A 15797-nucleotide genomic window follows, 5' to 3' on the forward strand; every position below is an offset into this window, starting at 1 on the left:
GCAATAGATTTCGCCTGCAGATTAGAGACAAGGTGTGATGGATGCAGGAAGATATGAGACATCGTCGGCTTCCTGTAGCTGGAGCCACCAGCTGAGTTCCTTATTTGGGGCTCGGTGGAGCTGGGCACCGGGGCATTGGTGGCAGTGCTGAGGGGCCCCTCGCTGCCCCATCATGGCATCTGCTCTCACTGTCCTCTTCCTTGGTGAATATCGGAGACAACCAGGGTGAGTGCCCTGGGGTGGGGGGGAATCTGAGACCAGAGTGTGTGCCCATGCAGTGGAGGGTGTGAGACCAGCGTATAGGATCCAGTTGCTCTGGGATCTGGTCCCTAACAAGCTGTCTCCTTTCCAGGCTGCTGCCTGGCTGGGCAGAGTGGGGTTTCGGAAAGTGAGTATCTGTGGGGCAGGGGAGGGAGAGGAAAAGAGGAGCTGAGCCCTGAACCTTCACCCCCAAAAAAGTTTGACCTCCTTGTATTGATCCCAGGAGGCTGAGATCAGAACCTGGCCCTGCCCCCACTGCAGTCGGGGGTGACCCCTGATTAACCAGGGGATGGGGGGCAGGAAGGGTGACCAGACCTCCCATTTTTAAAGGGACAGTCCTGTATTTAACCCTCCTGCAGGTGTCCCAAGTTTTTCTTAAAAACAGGCAAATTGTCCCGTATTTTCTGTCTCTCCCCCTCCATGCCCACAGCATGGCTGGATCCCTGCTCGCCGGCCGCCTGCCCACCAAGGGTGAGTGGCGGGTCCAGTGGCCGACGATGGGATGGGTGTGCAAGGCTGGTGGCAGGCCGAAGATGCAGCGTGTGGGGCCGGCCGCTCCCCTGCCAGTCCTTCAGCGCAGCCCCCACTGCGTGACAGCTCTCGGCCAGCAGGGCCCTGCCCCCCCACCCCCATCCTGTTTCCGCCCCGCGCAAGTTGTGGGGGCTGGTGGGTGCGGGCAGGTGCCAGGCTGAGGCCGGTTACATGTCACATCTGCTGCCCACCCATCAGCCCTCTACGTGCTCCTGCTCTTGCTGTCCTCTCCCTGCTTTGCCCTGGGTGTGCCAAAGCCTCGCACAGCGCTGGCATGGGGGAGCCTCTCCACCCCCCAACTGAGCTCTGGAAGTGAGGGGTGGAGGGGGGGAAAGCAATTTCTAGCCTGTTCCCACCCCGAACCTGCAGGCTCCACAGCAGCCCACCCCGGGCAAGGACTTAGCACCCTCTTCACCCTCCACCCCCTCGCCCTGGTTCCTGCCCCCAGGGAGCACAGGGCTGCTTCATCCCACAGGTACCCTGCCCTGCTGAGCCCCCTCTCTGGCCAGGGTCACTGAGGTCCCTGCAGTCAGGTTCCCAGGGCTCTGGTGCACAATGCAGCCTTCGGGCTTAACCCCTTCCTGCCCTCGCTGTAGCTGGGGACAGGAGGCGGCTGGGTTATGTGGGTGGCCAGCAGCAGCTTGGGGGTGTTAGCTGCCTTTCCACACTGTGCGGGCAGGGACAAGTTGCTTCCATCCATAGGGGAGACGGGGAGAGATTAACTCTGCAAAGACACGGGCCAGGCAGGCTTCCCCCTCCCTCCCCTGTCCCACCCCTCACTCCTCCCCAGTGGCTGGAAGCAGCTCCTGTCCCTTTGCTCCCACAGTGCTGAAAGGCTGCTGCTGGCCACATTCGGATGTGAACCCTGGCAGATATTTGGGGAGGGGGGCAAGTGACCCTGTGTCTCCCCACTCCACACACATGTTGCCTCAGGAAGACACGGTGCCGGTGTGACGAAGCGGGACTGTTCTTAATGTTTCCTTTGAACATTGTGGGGGTGCCTCAGTTTCCCCTATGCAGTTATTAAGTATCTACATGGTGGGATAAGGGTGTATGATCATTGCAGAGCCCTAGAGAGCAGGTGTGTGCAGGGGTCTGGACACAGAAAATGGCCAACACCCTGTTTCCTGGCAGCTGATGGCCTGGCCCTTCCCCCCTGCGAGGTGAGAGCTAAAGGGTTGGAGAACAAAGGAATCAGGTGTGACCTTCTGGCTCAGGAAAGGGACAAAGCCCAGAGGAGGAGGAGCTAGAGAGTTTCAGTTCGGGGGCTGGCTGGGGACATGGAGTGAAGTGCATACCTGGTTGTCTGGCTTACTGCCCCCCAAAATGGCTGAGGGGTCCTGTTCTCTGCACCTACAAGCTCTGTTTTAGACCAGGTTCCTGTTGTCTAATAAACCTCTGTTTTACTGGCTGGCTGAGAGTCACGTCTGACTGCGAAGTTTGGGGGCAGGACCCTCTGGCCTCCCCAAGACCCCACCTGGGCGGACTTGCTGTGGGAAGCGCACAGAGGGGCAGAGAGGATGCTGAATGCTCCGAGGTCAGACCCAGGAACGTGGAACCTGTGTGAGCTGTATGTCCTGCAGACAGGCTGCTCCCAGAAAGGAGATTCCCCAGAGTCCTGACTGGCTTCGTAGGGCGCAGTTCCAGAGCATCGCCCGGGGACTCAGTGAGAACTGGTGGCAGAGGTGGGATGTAGTGCAACCCGTGGATGTCACTTCCTGCAGTAAGTGACTGGGGAGCAGTAAAACGAAGGGGGATTGACGAGGACCAGGCGTGCTGAAGGCTCAGAGAGGAGCAGTTTCGGGGGGTGGTTAACCCCAGGGAGTGTGTGACCAGCGAGAAGGACTGTGCAATAACAGGGTTCCCCTGGGGATTGCAGCGAGTGGTCCCAGGAGTGGAGGAGTCTGCAGCTCGACCCTGGCAAAGAGGTGGTGACCTCGAGAAGGGCTGGCACACTAGAGGTTCTCCCTGGAAACCATGGGGTGCTGAGAGCACACAGGCCTGTGAGTCCACAACAACTTGGGAACAGCAGAGTGATGGCCTGTCACCATCTCCTTAAGAAGAACATTGTAACCCTGTGCAAAAAGAGAGGGTTGCGCATTGAGAAGTTCCCCAAAGCACAGTTAATCGTGCAGCTGGAGGAGGACGACCGCTCTAAGGAGCAGATTCCTTACCCCAAATGGGGCTATAGCAGGATCTGGGAGCAGCTGGAGTAGTAGCCAGGCATCCCCAAGACTCCTGTCCCCGACCAGACGGGGGTCTTCATGATCGGATTCCCCATCGGGGGATCGGAGACGGACGGGATTGGAGCTGAGTCCGAGAGAGTGAGAGGACGGTGAGAGACAGCGAGAGCCCGAGAAAGAGCTGCAGGAGCAGCAGCAGCATGAACTGGCGATGGTGGAGCGGAGAGGCAGAGGGGACCTCCCAGGGGTGAGTGGGGATAGATCCCGGGGTGCCAGTTCCACAGGGAACCTCGAGATTAAATTGCTGCCCCTGGTTAAGGATAGGGAGGATGTGGATGCCCATCTCACTGCCTTTGAGCAGGCTGGTGATTTGAACCAGGGGGATCCTGTGGAAAAGCCCCAGTGTCTAGCTCCCTTGTTGGGTCCCAAGGCTGTAGACTCCGTCAGCCAGATGGGTGGGGTGGTGGACAGGCTCCCACTCCTGACCCCAACCTATATGTCTGTGTGGAGTTTCCTGGGGTCAGGCCCCTCGGACCCCCCATGGGAGCGGAACGTGATGGTCAATGGGGAGACATTCCTGCGGTGGCGAGATCCTGGGACAGAGAGAACTGGTGTCAGGCCCCCGGTGGTGCAGCCTCAGATGCTGAGGGTCTGTGTGAGGGTCCCAGGGATGAAGCCCCTCGCCCTGCCTATGGCCCAGATCCCTGTGCAGACCCAGGAGGGGTGGGGCTGGCCGCTTGTTGGGGTTCTCCAGGATATCAGCTGTGAGACCCTGTTGGGGAGAGACTGTGTCTCTTTGGGACAGGATCCAGGCCCTGCTCCTGTAACGGCCGAGGGTTTGAATTTGAATCCAGGGAACCAATCGGTGGAGAGGGAAATGGTCAGTGAAAATGCAGATGACCTGGCTGGCAGCAGGGAGGAGCTGCTAGGCTCAGGATACCTGCCTGCCTGTAACCAGACCCCTGGGGCTGGGTGGGACAGAGAGATGCTCCCACCCCCTTGCACACCGGAGAGGGGGCTCAGGGGGCTCACGCTGGCTCTGATGCTGTGAGGAAAGCAATGAGCTCCCTACCTACCCCCACTGGGACAGCAAGGGCAGCGCTGAGCACAGTGGGAGCTGAGACCCCAGCTGAGTGGGGGGAGACACAGGCAGGGCAGGGGATCTGTTGGGAGTGGCAAGGTGCTTGGTAAGGAAAGTTTGGATGAGCCTAGGTAGCCTTGTGAGCTGATGGCTTTGTCTAGTCAGCAGGGTGGGAAGGCCAGGAGAGTGGAAGGTGAGCGTCCCTGCACCTTACCTATTAGCTGGGTGGAGAATGGGACAGGGAAGGAAACGTGCCTGTGTCTGTCGGGGGTATTGACTTGCCTATGGAGGGAGCTACCCCGGTCTCCAAGCAGTTGTCTGTGAACAGCCCTGTGTGCTGGGACCAGGGGAATGAGATCCCAAGCTGTGTGTCTGGGAACGGAGAAAGTGTGTCCGGCTCTTTGTGTGTGGAGCAGACAGAAGGGGCCTTTCAGCCTGAGAATGGTGCAGTTGTCTCAGAGTTGGTTCTGGATTCAGCTAAAGCCCAGGAAGGGAATGGCCCTAAATTTGTGTCTCCTCGGGAGAATGGTGCTGTAACTAGGTCGCATCCAGTTAGTGTCTATGTAAAATCCCAGAGACCAGACAATTCTGGTGCTTGTATTTTGCCTGTTGCTAATGTGTGGCTGGGAAAGGGTGTAGCAACTCTGTCTAATCAGGTTTCAGAGTAGCAGCCAGGGCACAAGGAGAGCAGAAAGGGGATTTGATTGTGTTACCTACTGAGGGTGTGGAAACCTGTAGCAAGAAGGAAAAGATTCCTGAACTTGTGTGTGGCAAAGGGAGTGGAGGCCCTGGGGGTCCAGAGCGAGTGGATTCCCTGCGGGGGCCCAGAGCAGACACAGGCGTGCTGAGGCTCAGAGAGATGCGGTTCCAGGAGGTGGAGGGGCCTAACCCCCAAGAGAGTGTGGACCCCCGAGAAGGGCTGTTGCTCTGAAGGGGGTTCCCCCCAGGAACTGCATAGGGTCAAGAGTGGGCAGGACCTGGGAGTCCATGACAGCCTCCTGCCCTGCAGTTCACTGGCTGGAAGCTGTGGGGGGATCCCAGGAGTGGGGCAGGGGCTGGGGGCCTGGGCCCTGCTGGATGCAAGGGGCTGGGGTATAATGCCCCCTCCCTAGGCCCCCTGACATCCCCCTGGCAATAGGGGACACCCTAGAGCCGTGGCAGCTGGGAGACCCCCAGAGGGGGACCAGGCCCGACCTGCCTGACAGGTTGGAGGGTTGGGTGCTCCTCTCCTATCCTCTTTCCCCCGCAGCAGCCCCTGCAGGGTGCCCAGATTTCACCTATGCCAACAACACCCGCCTGGCGCTGGGCGCCGTGGTCCTGCTCGCCCTGGGGCTGATCCTGGCCGAGGCCTATTACAGCCGCTCGAGGGGGGCGCCCTAGGGGAGGTGACCCCCCCTTCTGTGCCCCTTGCTCCCCCCAGGGGCTGGGCTCTGAGCATCATGGGCCCTCTAATCTTCCATCTCTCGGTGCCCCCAGGAGCCCGGATCCAGTCGTGCGGAGAAGAGAATCTCCCTGGGGACGAGCTGCTCCCCCTTGCGGGGCTGAGACACCGGCACAAACCCCCTGCCCCCAAACCCCCTGGCTCGAGAGTCCCACCACCCAGACTGCTCCGCACCCGAGTGCTGCCCCCCCAGGATTGAACCCTGGACTTCTGGCCCCATGAGCACCAGCCCCTGTGGCACCAGTTAGAGGAGCTGACCCAGCTCTGGGCGCATCGGGCTCCCCACGGAGCAGCCCCTGGAGGGCATAGGGGTCCCACTTGCTGGTCCTGCTGGGCCGGTCTCTGCCTGGGGCTGTCAGTGGGGAGGGGGACGCTGCATCTGACCCTGGCGCTGGAATAATGGCACGTACTGCCCCCCAAGTGTCTGTCCCCCTCCTCTCTCTACAGCAGGGTCCCCCAGCCCCTTTTCTCTCCCCGCTTTCTCCCTATACCTTCCCAGCTGGCTGGGGGGAGCCAGGAGTTTGGGGCAAGTAGGTTGGGGGCATCGGGATGGGGGCTGAGGGGCCGAGATGGGAGACAGGAGATTGAGGGCAGACAGGATCCCCCCAGAAGGTCAGAGCTGGGGGGGGTAGGATTGTTGGGGTATCTGAGGGGAAATGGGAAGATGGTGCCGGACCGGAAGGAGCTGCCATTGCTACTCCATCAGCAGCTTCCCCTCTCATGGCCCCCCCTCCTGCTCCTGCCCCCTCAGTCCTGGATCCCCCACTTTCTTTCCCCTCAGTCTCCTGCTCCCACACCCCTCTGCCCCACATTCTCTGACTCATAATGGCCCCCCATGCCTCACCATCCCCTCCCCTCTTCCTCCTCTCCACCCTTCTAGATATTCCTGCCCCCCACATTCCCAGCCCCCCAGTGCAATTACCTGACCACCCTTCTCTGCTACCTACACTTTGCCACGTTCCCCCCCACCCACAGTGGGTCTGAGCTGGGAGTGGTGGGCAGGATCATCCACCGCCCAAACCCCTGCTGAGCCAAGTGGGGACAGGTTGAAACACTCACAGGCGGACCCCAAATCCCCCTCCTCTGTCATTGTCCTGCCCCAGCCTCCCCTCAGCTCCTGCCCCCTCAGTCTCAGCCCCCTTCCCCTCCCCCCACATTCTTCTTCCCTCCCTCCCCCTGCCCCACACGCTGCCTGGCCTATAATGACCCCTACACCCCCACGGCCCCTCAGCCTCCCTTCCTGATGGGGACAGGCTGGGTGAGAGATGGGGGCTTTGGGGGAGACAGACTGATTGGGGGGTGAACATGCGGGGGAGGCGGGGGGCTCTTTCCCATGTAGCTGTCCCCCCACACACAGCAAAGTGTGTGTGGGGGGGAGGATTGCTGAGATGGGGCAGCTGTGTGAGGGGATAGGGGATGGGGGCAGAAAGGGGGATGGGAGATGGGGCATGAGGGGACACAACAGGGGGTGGGACATGGGACAGGGGACAGACCTGGGGGAATGGGGACCTGAATGGGGAGAGGGGAGACATGAGGGAATTCAGACTGGGGGGAGAGAATGGGGGAGGGGACGCAGACCAGGGGGGCAGGCCAGGGGGCTGAGGGGCCCAATGTGTAAATGTTGGGGGTGGGGGGTGAAGGACAAATGAGCTGGGGAGCCAGAGCTGGGGCATCTGCCAGGGGGGCCAGTTTCTCTTGAGCTCTGTCCTCATGTTCTTGCCCCCTCCCCTTTCTGGGGGGGCTGGTCACCTCCTCCCACCCAGAAGTGTCTCTTTCGCAGCGTCCTGAGGGGGGAGAGGGAAGCTCGGCTCAGCCCTTGGCCCCTGTGAGCTCTGCCCCGGGCCCTGAGCTGCGCAGACCCACTGCCCCGGGGATGGGCTGGGGAAGGGACACGGGGCCTTTCACCTCTAGGGGGCTGCCTCTAATCTCTGTCCTTTTCTCTAACCACTAGACCCCACCCCCCAACCAGAGCCAGGGAGAGAACCCAGGAGTCCTGGCTCCCAGCCCCCTCTGCCAATCACAAGACCTCACTCCCCTGCCAGAGCCGGGGTATATAACAGGGCAGGTGCCGGGCATCAGGTTGCCACAGAGTTTCACAAGCAGTAACAGAAACAGGAAGCGAGCGCGGGCTCTGGGCAGACTTCCCCTTTCGCAGATTTAACAGCTGTTCCTTTAACAACTCAGGATCTACATTTACCCTTCTGTCCAACTCCCCACAGGTGCCGGAACACGGCCCCTCCAACCGCCCACACTTCTGTCCTGTCTCTGTGCCACATCACTCGGCTAAGAACAGAGTCTGCAGTGGGGTGACCAGACAGCAAATGTGAAACATCAGCACAGGGGTGGGGTGTAATAGGAGCCTATATTAGAAAAAGACCGAAAAATCAGGACTGTCCCTATAAAATCAGGACATCTGGTCACCCTAATCTGCAGCGACACGACCTGAGAAGGAGGTTGGCCAGGCTTCTCTACCCTCATGCTCCAGGGCGGGTGCTGGGAGCAGTCGGGTCAGGAAGGAATCTTTTCCCTGCTCCATGGGAGAAGGACACTCCATGGGGAGCACTGTGTGGGGCAGTGGGGGAGAGGGCCCTCCTCTGCTCTAAGCTGTTGCTGCAGAGGCTTGACCAGACCATTGGAAAAGCTCAGGGCAGCCCAGGCACCTCATGACGCCTTCTGAGATTCCCCCTTTCCCAGCTGGTCCCCAGCCTTGGTAGCTCGCATGTGGGGCTGGGAGGTGATGGAGGGTGGGGCCGGGCACCTGCAGGAGGGGATGTGGTTTGCTGGGCATGGCAGGGGAGCTGGCTTTGCTCTGACCGCAGTAGATTTGGGCTGGAGATTGCAGAGAAACCATCTGATGGGGAAGAAAGGGGCCGAGCACATCACGGGTTTTCTGGGGCTGCAGCCCCCAGCGCAGTTCCTCGTTCCACTCACACTCGGGCCTCAGACTCGGTAGAGCTGGGCTCCAGGCCGTTAGTGGCAGTGCTGAGGGGCCCCCACTGTCCCCATCATGGCATCTGCTCTCACTGTCCTCTTCCTCAGTGAGTATGGGAGACAGCCAGGGTGTGTGCCAATGGGCGGATCTGAGACCAGGGGGTGTGTCCACGGGAGGGGGGTCTGAGACCAGGGCACGTGTCCATGGCGGGGATCAGAGACCAGGGTGTGTACCCATGGGGGGAGGATCTGAGACCAGGGTGTAGGTCCAGTTGCTCTGGGATCTGATCACTAATCTGATCTCTCCAGGTGGCTGGCTGGCCGGGCATAGCGGGTTGCGGGGAGGTGAGTATCAGTCTGTGGAGAGGACAGTAACATCAAGGATGGGGGACGGGATGCATGGGGTGGGAAAAAGAGGAACTGAGCCTTGAACCTTCCCCAAAACTGAACCCAAACTCCCCCTGTGAACTCAGACCCATCCCCGTTCTTCCGTTCCCCCCCAGCATGGAGTAATAAGAAGCTGAATCTGGCTCCCGGGGTCTGACAAAGCAGATGGAAACCATCCCCTGGTTCAATGTCCTGCCCCCGACAGGATGTGAGGATCAGGGAGGACAGCATGTGGATTTATTTCAGCTCATACAAATGCTAACAGGGCCCGTCCATGGGCTCTAGATCCCCTCGGGGAACAGAAATGTTCATGGTCAGTGCAGCCATGGGGAGAATCCCCCAGACCCACATCTGCCACCCACAGACCCCCCCCCCCCGCCCTGTTCCCAAGGCCTGATGCAAGGTGGGTCTTGTGTGACTCCCACCGGTCACAGATTCTATTTCCAACCATTGGCCGGGGGGCAAAGTTGAAGGGGGCCCACTGGTCAGACTCCCTGGCTGGCCTCGGGTGGGGCAGGAGGGGCAGGTGATCTCTCATGTAGCCGGATCTTGAGCTACGAATGGGTGAACCCCCTGCCCCCGAGCCGCATGGGCAGGCAGTGCCAACCCGGGTAGGGGACAGACTCCAAGAGAGGCCGAATGATGGATGGACTCAATTGGGGTGGGGGGGGGGACTGTGTCTCTCCTATTTAACTCCTGTCTCTTGTTGAAAGCAGGGCGTGAATTTCTCAAACCCACCATCTCAGTGAACCCCAGCTGGGTGGTGGTGCTCGGGGGAAGTGTCACCATCCGCTGTGAGGGTTCGTACCCGGGCATGAAGTTCTTTCTGCGTAAAGCTGGACACGTGAACCTGCAGGTGCAGACGGTGCCTGATGGGACGGTGGCTGAATTTCCCATCCCCAGTGTCGGCCGGGAAGATGGAGGGAGCTACACCTGTGACTATCGCTCCATAACGGATCAGATGGTGGTTGAATCTCAGCGACCCCGTCGAGATCATTGTAGCAGGTGAGGGACCCAGCTCAGCGGCCGGGCTCCCAGCCCCACCCCCAGCCAGACCCACAGGGTGTCTCTGCACCAATGGGACGCTCAGAGCCAGGCTCTGCCCTGATCCCTGGGCCCAGCAGAGGGGACGCCTGGCCGGGGAGTGGGGATGGAGTTACTGGCAGGTTCCCCAGCTAGGGGGGAGAAGCAGCCACTGGAGATCTGGGGCAGAGGAAGGAGGGATTCCTGCCCCCATGGGGAGCTGCAGACCTGGGGGGGCCTTTCCCAGGCAACACGTCAGTTACAGGGTGATCACTCTCCTTACAGTGTGTATGATAAACCCATGGTTTCATGTTCTCTGTGTGTGTATATAAATCTCTCCTCTGTTTTTTCCACCAAATGCATCCGATGAAGTGAGCTGTAGCTCACGAAAGCTTATGCTCTAATAAATTTGTTAGTCTCTAAGGTGCCACAAGTACTCCTTTTCTTTTTGTGAATACAGACTAACACGGCTGCTATTCTGAAACCAGTTCCTCGCTAGACCATCTCGTTCAGGGATGGCCTTCACACTTATCTCTTCACACACATTCCTCATTCACACCCAAAACAGAATTAATTTACACAGAACATTTTGAACAGGAACATCAAGTTGCAAAGCAAAAGAAAACAATCACAGCATTTTTTAACTTATTTTAAAATGCGAAACCCACAACAAAGTGGTGACCCTCAAAGGTCTGTCACTGCTTTGAAATCAGCCCAGACACAGATGCCGGCTGATGCATCTCTACTGATTGGCCCATTAGACTCGTTACTTTCTGCTATTCAAAAAGGTTGGTTTGCAGGATATGATCATATCACACACCAATACATTTAATACATGCTACGTTATTATTCTTTATCCTTCATTCTAAATGATATAAAATACAAATATAAAAATCCTACTACTACATGTCCCCCTTCTGACCCCTCAAGAACAATTCTTGAGTGGGTCATATTTTATCCAGTTTCACTGCAATATACTGAGAGATAGTTTGAGCTTGTGGTTGTAATGTAACAAACATTCTTTTTGTCCAGCAGCACATACAACACATTGCTAGCAAGCAAACACAGGACAATATTAACACAAGTCGTAATGGGTGAAACATAATAGACAATATGCACTTAGAGATCGGGGACCTAGCCTGTAAAAACATCATGCCAATGACAGGCTGTCGGTTCTTTTTCAGACTTGGCAATTTTTAGCATGTCTCCATTGGCATGTAATATTTGAATGATACGCTTCCCTGTATCCCTCTGTGTCTGTTGTAAAACCTCAGTCACCTTTTCTAGTTTGTCCCATAAACATGTTCCCAATGATGTGTCTTTGCTGCGTGGTTCTGTGGTGACAGGTAGGGACAAGCACACCCATTTCTGAAGGCTTCATTCCCTACACCCTCGGGTGTCCAATAATTTCTCCTCTTTCCCAGTCCACTGACCCATAACCCGGGGTAGCCAAAAGGATCCCATGATCAATTTTGGGAGCGGGCTCACTTTCCATATTTTTGTCTCCACAGACTGTGGGTGAGCAATTTTAACAATAATTTCACCTAATAACAAATCAGGCTTAACCATGGTGGAAACATATTGCATCCATTCATATTTGTAGGTGTCAAACAAGGACCTCTTCCATTGTTTGAAAAGATGTGTTAATACAGAATAGATAGTTAATACAGGTCAGAACATGTAGGGATCAAGTGAGACAGGCTAAAAGTCAAGTAGAGTTGGACCTTGCAAAGGGAATTAAAACCAATAGTAAAAGGTTCTATAGCCATATAAATAAGAAGACTAAGAAAGAAGAAGTGGGGCCGCTAAACACTGAGGATGGAGTGGAGGTTAAAGATAATCTAGGCATGGCCCAATATCTAAACAAATACTTTGCCTCAGTCTTTAATAAGGCTAAAGAGGATCTTGGGGATAATGGTAGCATGACAAATGGGAAGGAGGATATAGAGGTAGATATTACCATATCAGAGGTAGAAGCGAAACTGAAACAGCTTAATGGGACTAAATCGGGGGGGCCCAGATAATCTTCATCCAAGAATATTAAAGGAATTGGCAACTGAAATTGCAAGCCCATTAGCAAGAATTTTTAATGAATCTGTAAACTCAGGAATAGTACCAAATGATTGGAGAATTGCTAATATAGTTCCTATTTTTAAGAAAGGAAAAAAAAGTGATCCAGGTAACTACAGGCCAGTTAGTTTGACATCTGTAGTATGCAAGGTCCTGGAAAAAATTTTGAAGGAGAAATTAGTTAAGGACATTGAAGTCAATGGTAAATGGGACAAAATACAACATGGTTTTACAAAAGGTAGATCGTGCCAAACCAACCTAATCTCCTTTTTTGAAAAAGTAACAGATTTTTTAGATAAAGGAAATGCAGTGGATCTAATTTACCTAGATGTCAGTAAGGCATTTGATACCGTGCCACATGGGGAATTATTAGTTAAATTGGAGAAGATGGGGATCAATATGAACATCAAAAGGTGGATAAGGAATTGGTTAAAGGGGAGACTTCAACGGGTCCTACTGAAAGGCGAACTGTCAGGTTGGAGGGAGGTTACCAGTGGAGTTCCTCAGGGATCGGTTTTGGGACCAATCTTATTTAATCTTTTTATTACTGACCTTGGCACAAAAAGTGGGAGTGTGCTAATAAAGTTTGCAGATGATACAAAGCTGGGAGGTATTGCCAATTCGGAGAAGGATTGGGATATTATACAGGAGGATCTGGATTACCTTGTAAACTGGAGTAATAGTAATAGGATGAAATTTAATAGTGAGAAGTGTAAGGTTATGCATTTAGGGATTAATAACAAGAATTTTAGCTATAAATTGGGGACGCATCAATTAGAAGTAACGGAAGAGGAGAAGGACCTTGGAGTATTGGTTGATCATAGGATGACTATGAGCTGCCAATGTGATATGGCTGTGAAAAAAGCTAATGCGGTTTTGGGATGCATCAGTAGAGGCATTTCCAGTAGGGATAAGGAGGTTTTAGTACCGTTATACAAGGCACTGGTGAGACCTCACCTAGAATACTGTGTGCAGTTCTGGTCTCCCATGTTTAAAAAGGATGAATTCAAACTGGAGCAGGTACAGAGAAGGGCTACTAGGATGATCCAAGGAATGGAAAACTTGTCTTATGAAAGGAGACTTAAGGAGCTTGGCTTGTTTAGCCTAACTAAAAGAAGGTTGAGGGGAGATATGATTGCTCTCTATAAATATATCAGAGGGATAAATACAGGAGAGGGAGAGGAATTATTTCAGCTCAGCACCAATGTGGCCACAAGAACAAATGGGTATAAACTGGCCACCAGGAAGTTTAGACTTGAAATCAGACGAAGGTTTTTAACCATCAGAGGAGTGAAGTTTTGGAATAGCCTTCCAAGGGAAGCAGTGGGGGCAAAAGATCTATCTGGCTTTAAGATTCTACTCGATAAGTTTATGGAGGAGATGGTATGATGGGATAATGGGATTTTGGTAAGTAATTGATCTTTAAATATTCAGGGTAAATAGGCCAAATCCCCTGAGATGGGATATTAGATGGATGGGATCTGAGTTACTATAGAAAATTCTTTCCTGGGTATCTGGCTGGTGAATCTTGCCCATATGCTCAGAGTTTAGCTGATTGCCATATTTGGGGTCGGGAAGGAATTTTCCTCCAGGGCAGATTGGAAGAGGCCCTGGAGGTTTTTCGCCTTCCTCTGTAGCATGGGGCATGGTTGACTTGAGGGAGGCTTCTCTGCTCCTTGAAGTCTTTGAACCATGATTTAAGGACTTCAATAGCTCAGACATGGGTGAGGTTTTTCATAGGAGTGGGTGGGTGAGATTCTGTGGCCTGCGCTGTGCAGGAGGTCGGACTAGATGATCAGAATGGTCCCTTCTGACCTTAGTGTCTATGAATCTATGAATACCTGAACATTCCCAGATATTGCCCAAAACAGTTCGTGTTCAAGTGAGGCTAACCTAAGAATTTGCAACTCAGTATATCCCATGACCAAGGCAGTTTTATTCCCTACTTCTCTTTGTTGTTTATACAGCAGCCAGGAGGTGGTGTTCAGCCACCGTCACATAGTCCATGTTGCTTTTAGGTTTCCTGGACCTATTTGTACCAGATCCACAGTAGTATCTGCCTGCTTGTGAATAAAACTTATCTTATGGTTGTGACAAGAAACTTATCTTATTCTTAATTACCTCCAGGTCCACAATGTTCATTATTCCTGCTCCAAATTCAACTCCTCCTAATATGGTGTCTACTACATCTCGTTTTGCTCAGCCATTGGAGTGTTGATGTGTTTTTAACCAGGCCGTTGTAATAGGAAGGGAGTAGGGTGAACATTTGGGTTCCAATTTAGACACGCTCAACTGAGTCCAATCCATACCCATTTTAATTTTTATTAATAGTGGATTTAACAAGACTTTTACTGGATCACTTTGAGTCACAAACAACTTTGGTTTCTTTATCTTAATTGGGGTACCTCTTTCGAATCCATAGTCTCTGGTCCAGGTTCTGGTGCATGTGTCCGGGAACCATAGGTTCAGTTCACTTCAGGGTATTGGACAGTATCCCACAATAACTGTTAGTATTGTTCCTATCTGAACAGGTTCATCTCACTGATATGGTAATCGTGGGTAGCTGGAACTCCAGGTGGTATCCCCATAGGGACCCTCTATTTTAACCACTATTTCCCAGTGGTTTGGTATTCTTGTAGTGTTTGTAAGGTGAACCTTAAGTTCCACTTCCCCTTCCCAGACATACACGTTGGTATTTCCCAGGGTTTTAAGATTTGGCTCGTGTTTTTATTTACCACTCCATGAGGTTCACGAGTAGGAATCCATGATTAGTTGGCGGGGAGTAAATTATTCCTTAAAGATTGGCTTATAAGGCGGGCTGCATCTTCTCCCATGATCACTCGAATTATCTGGGCACTAAAAGTTCCCAGAAGCCGGTACAGCCAGACCTTACACTGGAGTCTCCTTTCCTGTGGATTAAAATCGTGGTGGTGAAGCAGTGCCCCGTGCTCACGTTCCGGGATGTCCTTTTCTGCAAAGAATTCAAACGTCATTATGTATGTAAACAATGTAATTTGTGAAATATGGACCCATTTCAGTTTTCCATCTTTTTCAATGCAGTATACCCATGGGCTACGGCGGCCCACTGTGGAGTAAGGGCCTATCCATTTTGATTCCATTGAGTGACCCCTTTTCCCCATTTTAAGGTACGTGACTTGGTCCCCTGTTTCCCACAGGGCCTTTGTCTCTGAATTTTGTTGTTCATATGTTCAATGGCCTGATTAACCCTATACGGTTTTATCTTCTTGTACCTGTTTAAGCCATTGAAAATAATCATGCCGGGTTATATTAGAGCTCTCGTCTTGACCCTGTACCAGGTAACTAGGATCCACCATTAGGCGCATTGGATGTCCAAACAGAATTTGGAAGGGTTGAATTTTTGTCCTTAGTCTATTACTGCTGCGGATGGCAGCCAAAATCAGAGGCAGTTTATCTGGCCAGTCTTTCCTTGTGTGATTTACTACCTTCCAGAGCGCTTCCTGAATAGTGTGGTTCATGCACTTTACTTGGCCTGAGGACTGAGGCTGGTATGGTACATGGCGTTTTTGTTTAATTCCCAAAGCTCGTATCACTGTTGTAAAAATTTCTCCTACAAAGGCATTGTCAGAATCTATTATTTCGGGGGTGCCATAGCTACACACTACCTCATTAAAGAACTTTTTGGCCACTACCCAGGTCTTATTATCTTTCGTAGGAAAAGCCTCCACCCATCCTGAAAAGGAACCAATTATCACCAATAAATACTGGAATCCTTCCTTACTCCGTGACAATTTATCAATAAAATCAATTGGAACCCTGTGCCATGGCCCAAGCCTTTGTTGGTGCATCCCGGGTGCAGCCAGTGCTGTTGCCTTGTTCTGCGTGCACTGCACACAATTTTGCACCCATG

The 15797-nt window shown here is 53.5% G+C and overlaps 4 protein-coding genes and 1 pseudogene across 15 annotated transcripts in view; 2 read left to right on the plus strand and 3 right to left on the minus strand.

Moving 5' to 3' along the window:
* LOC119846859 (immunoglobulin superfamily member 1-like) overlaps positions 1 to 15797 on the plus strand; it is a 597460-nt gene that overhangs the window by 534832 nt on the left and 46831 nt on the right. The window contains exon 12 of one of the 12 annotated variants that reach the window (XM_043501151.1): positions 1171 to 1325. The exons of 8 other annotated variants lie outside the window; for them this stretch is intronic. In XM_043501151.1, coding sequence (XP_043357086.1) covers positions 1171 to 1310 — 140 coding nt within the window. In that variant the 3' untranslated portion in view covers positions 1311 to 1325. Of the gene's footprint in view, positions 1 to 1170; positions 1326 to 5305; positions 5442 to 15797 lie in introns of those variants that run through there. 3 more of the 12 variants (XM_043501152.1, XM_043501154.1, XM_043501153.1) reach the window with 3 other exon arrangements.
* LOC119847133 (immunoglobulin superfamily member 1-like) overlaps positions 1 to 15797 on the minus strand; it is a 660993-nt gene that overhangs the window by 464005 nt on the left and 181191 nt on the right. The window lies entirely within an intron of this gene.
* Positions 1 to 15797, minus strand: part of LOC119847459 (leukocyte immunoglobulin-like receptor subfamily A member 6) — a 652437-nt gene that overhangs the window by 464005 nt on the left and 172635 nt on the right. The window lies entirely within an intron of this gene.
* LOC119846912 (immunoglobulin superfamily member 1-like) overlaps positions 1 to 15797 on the minus strand; it is a 615137-nt gene that overhangs the window by 435068 nt on the left and 164272 nt on the right. The window lies entirely within an intron of this gene.
* Positions 9391 to 15745, plus strand: LOC122457245 (annotated as a pseudogene).

This window comes from Dermochelys coriacea, chromosome 23, assembly GCF_009764565.3.
Source record: "Dermochelys coriacea isolate rDerCor1 chromosome 23, rDerCor1.pri.v4, whole genome shotgun sequence".
NCBI classification, from domain to species: Eukaryota; Metazoa; Chordata; order Testudines; family Dermochelyidae; genus Dermochelys; species Dermochelys coriacea.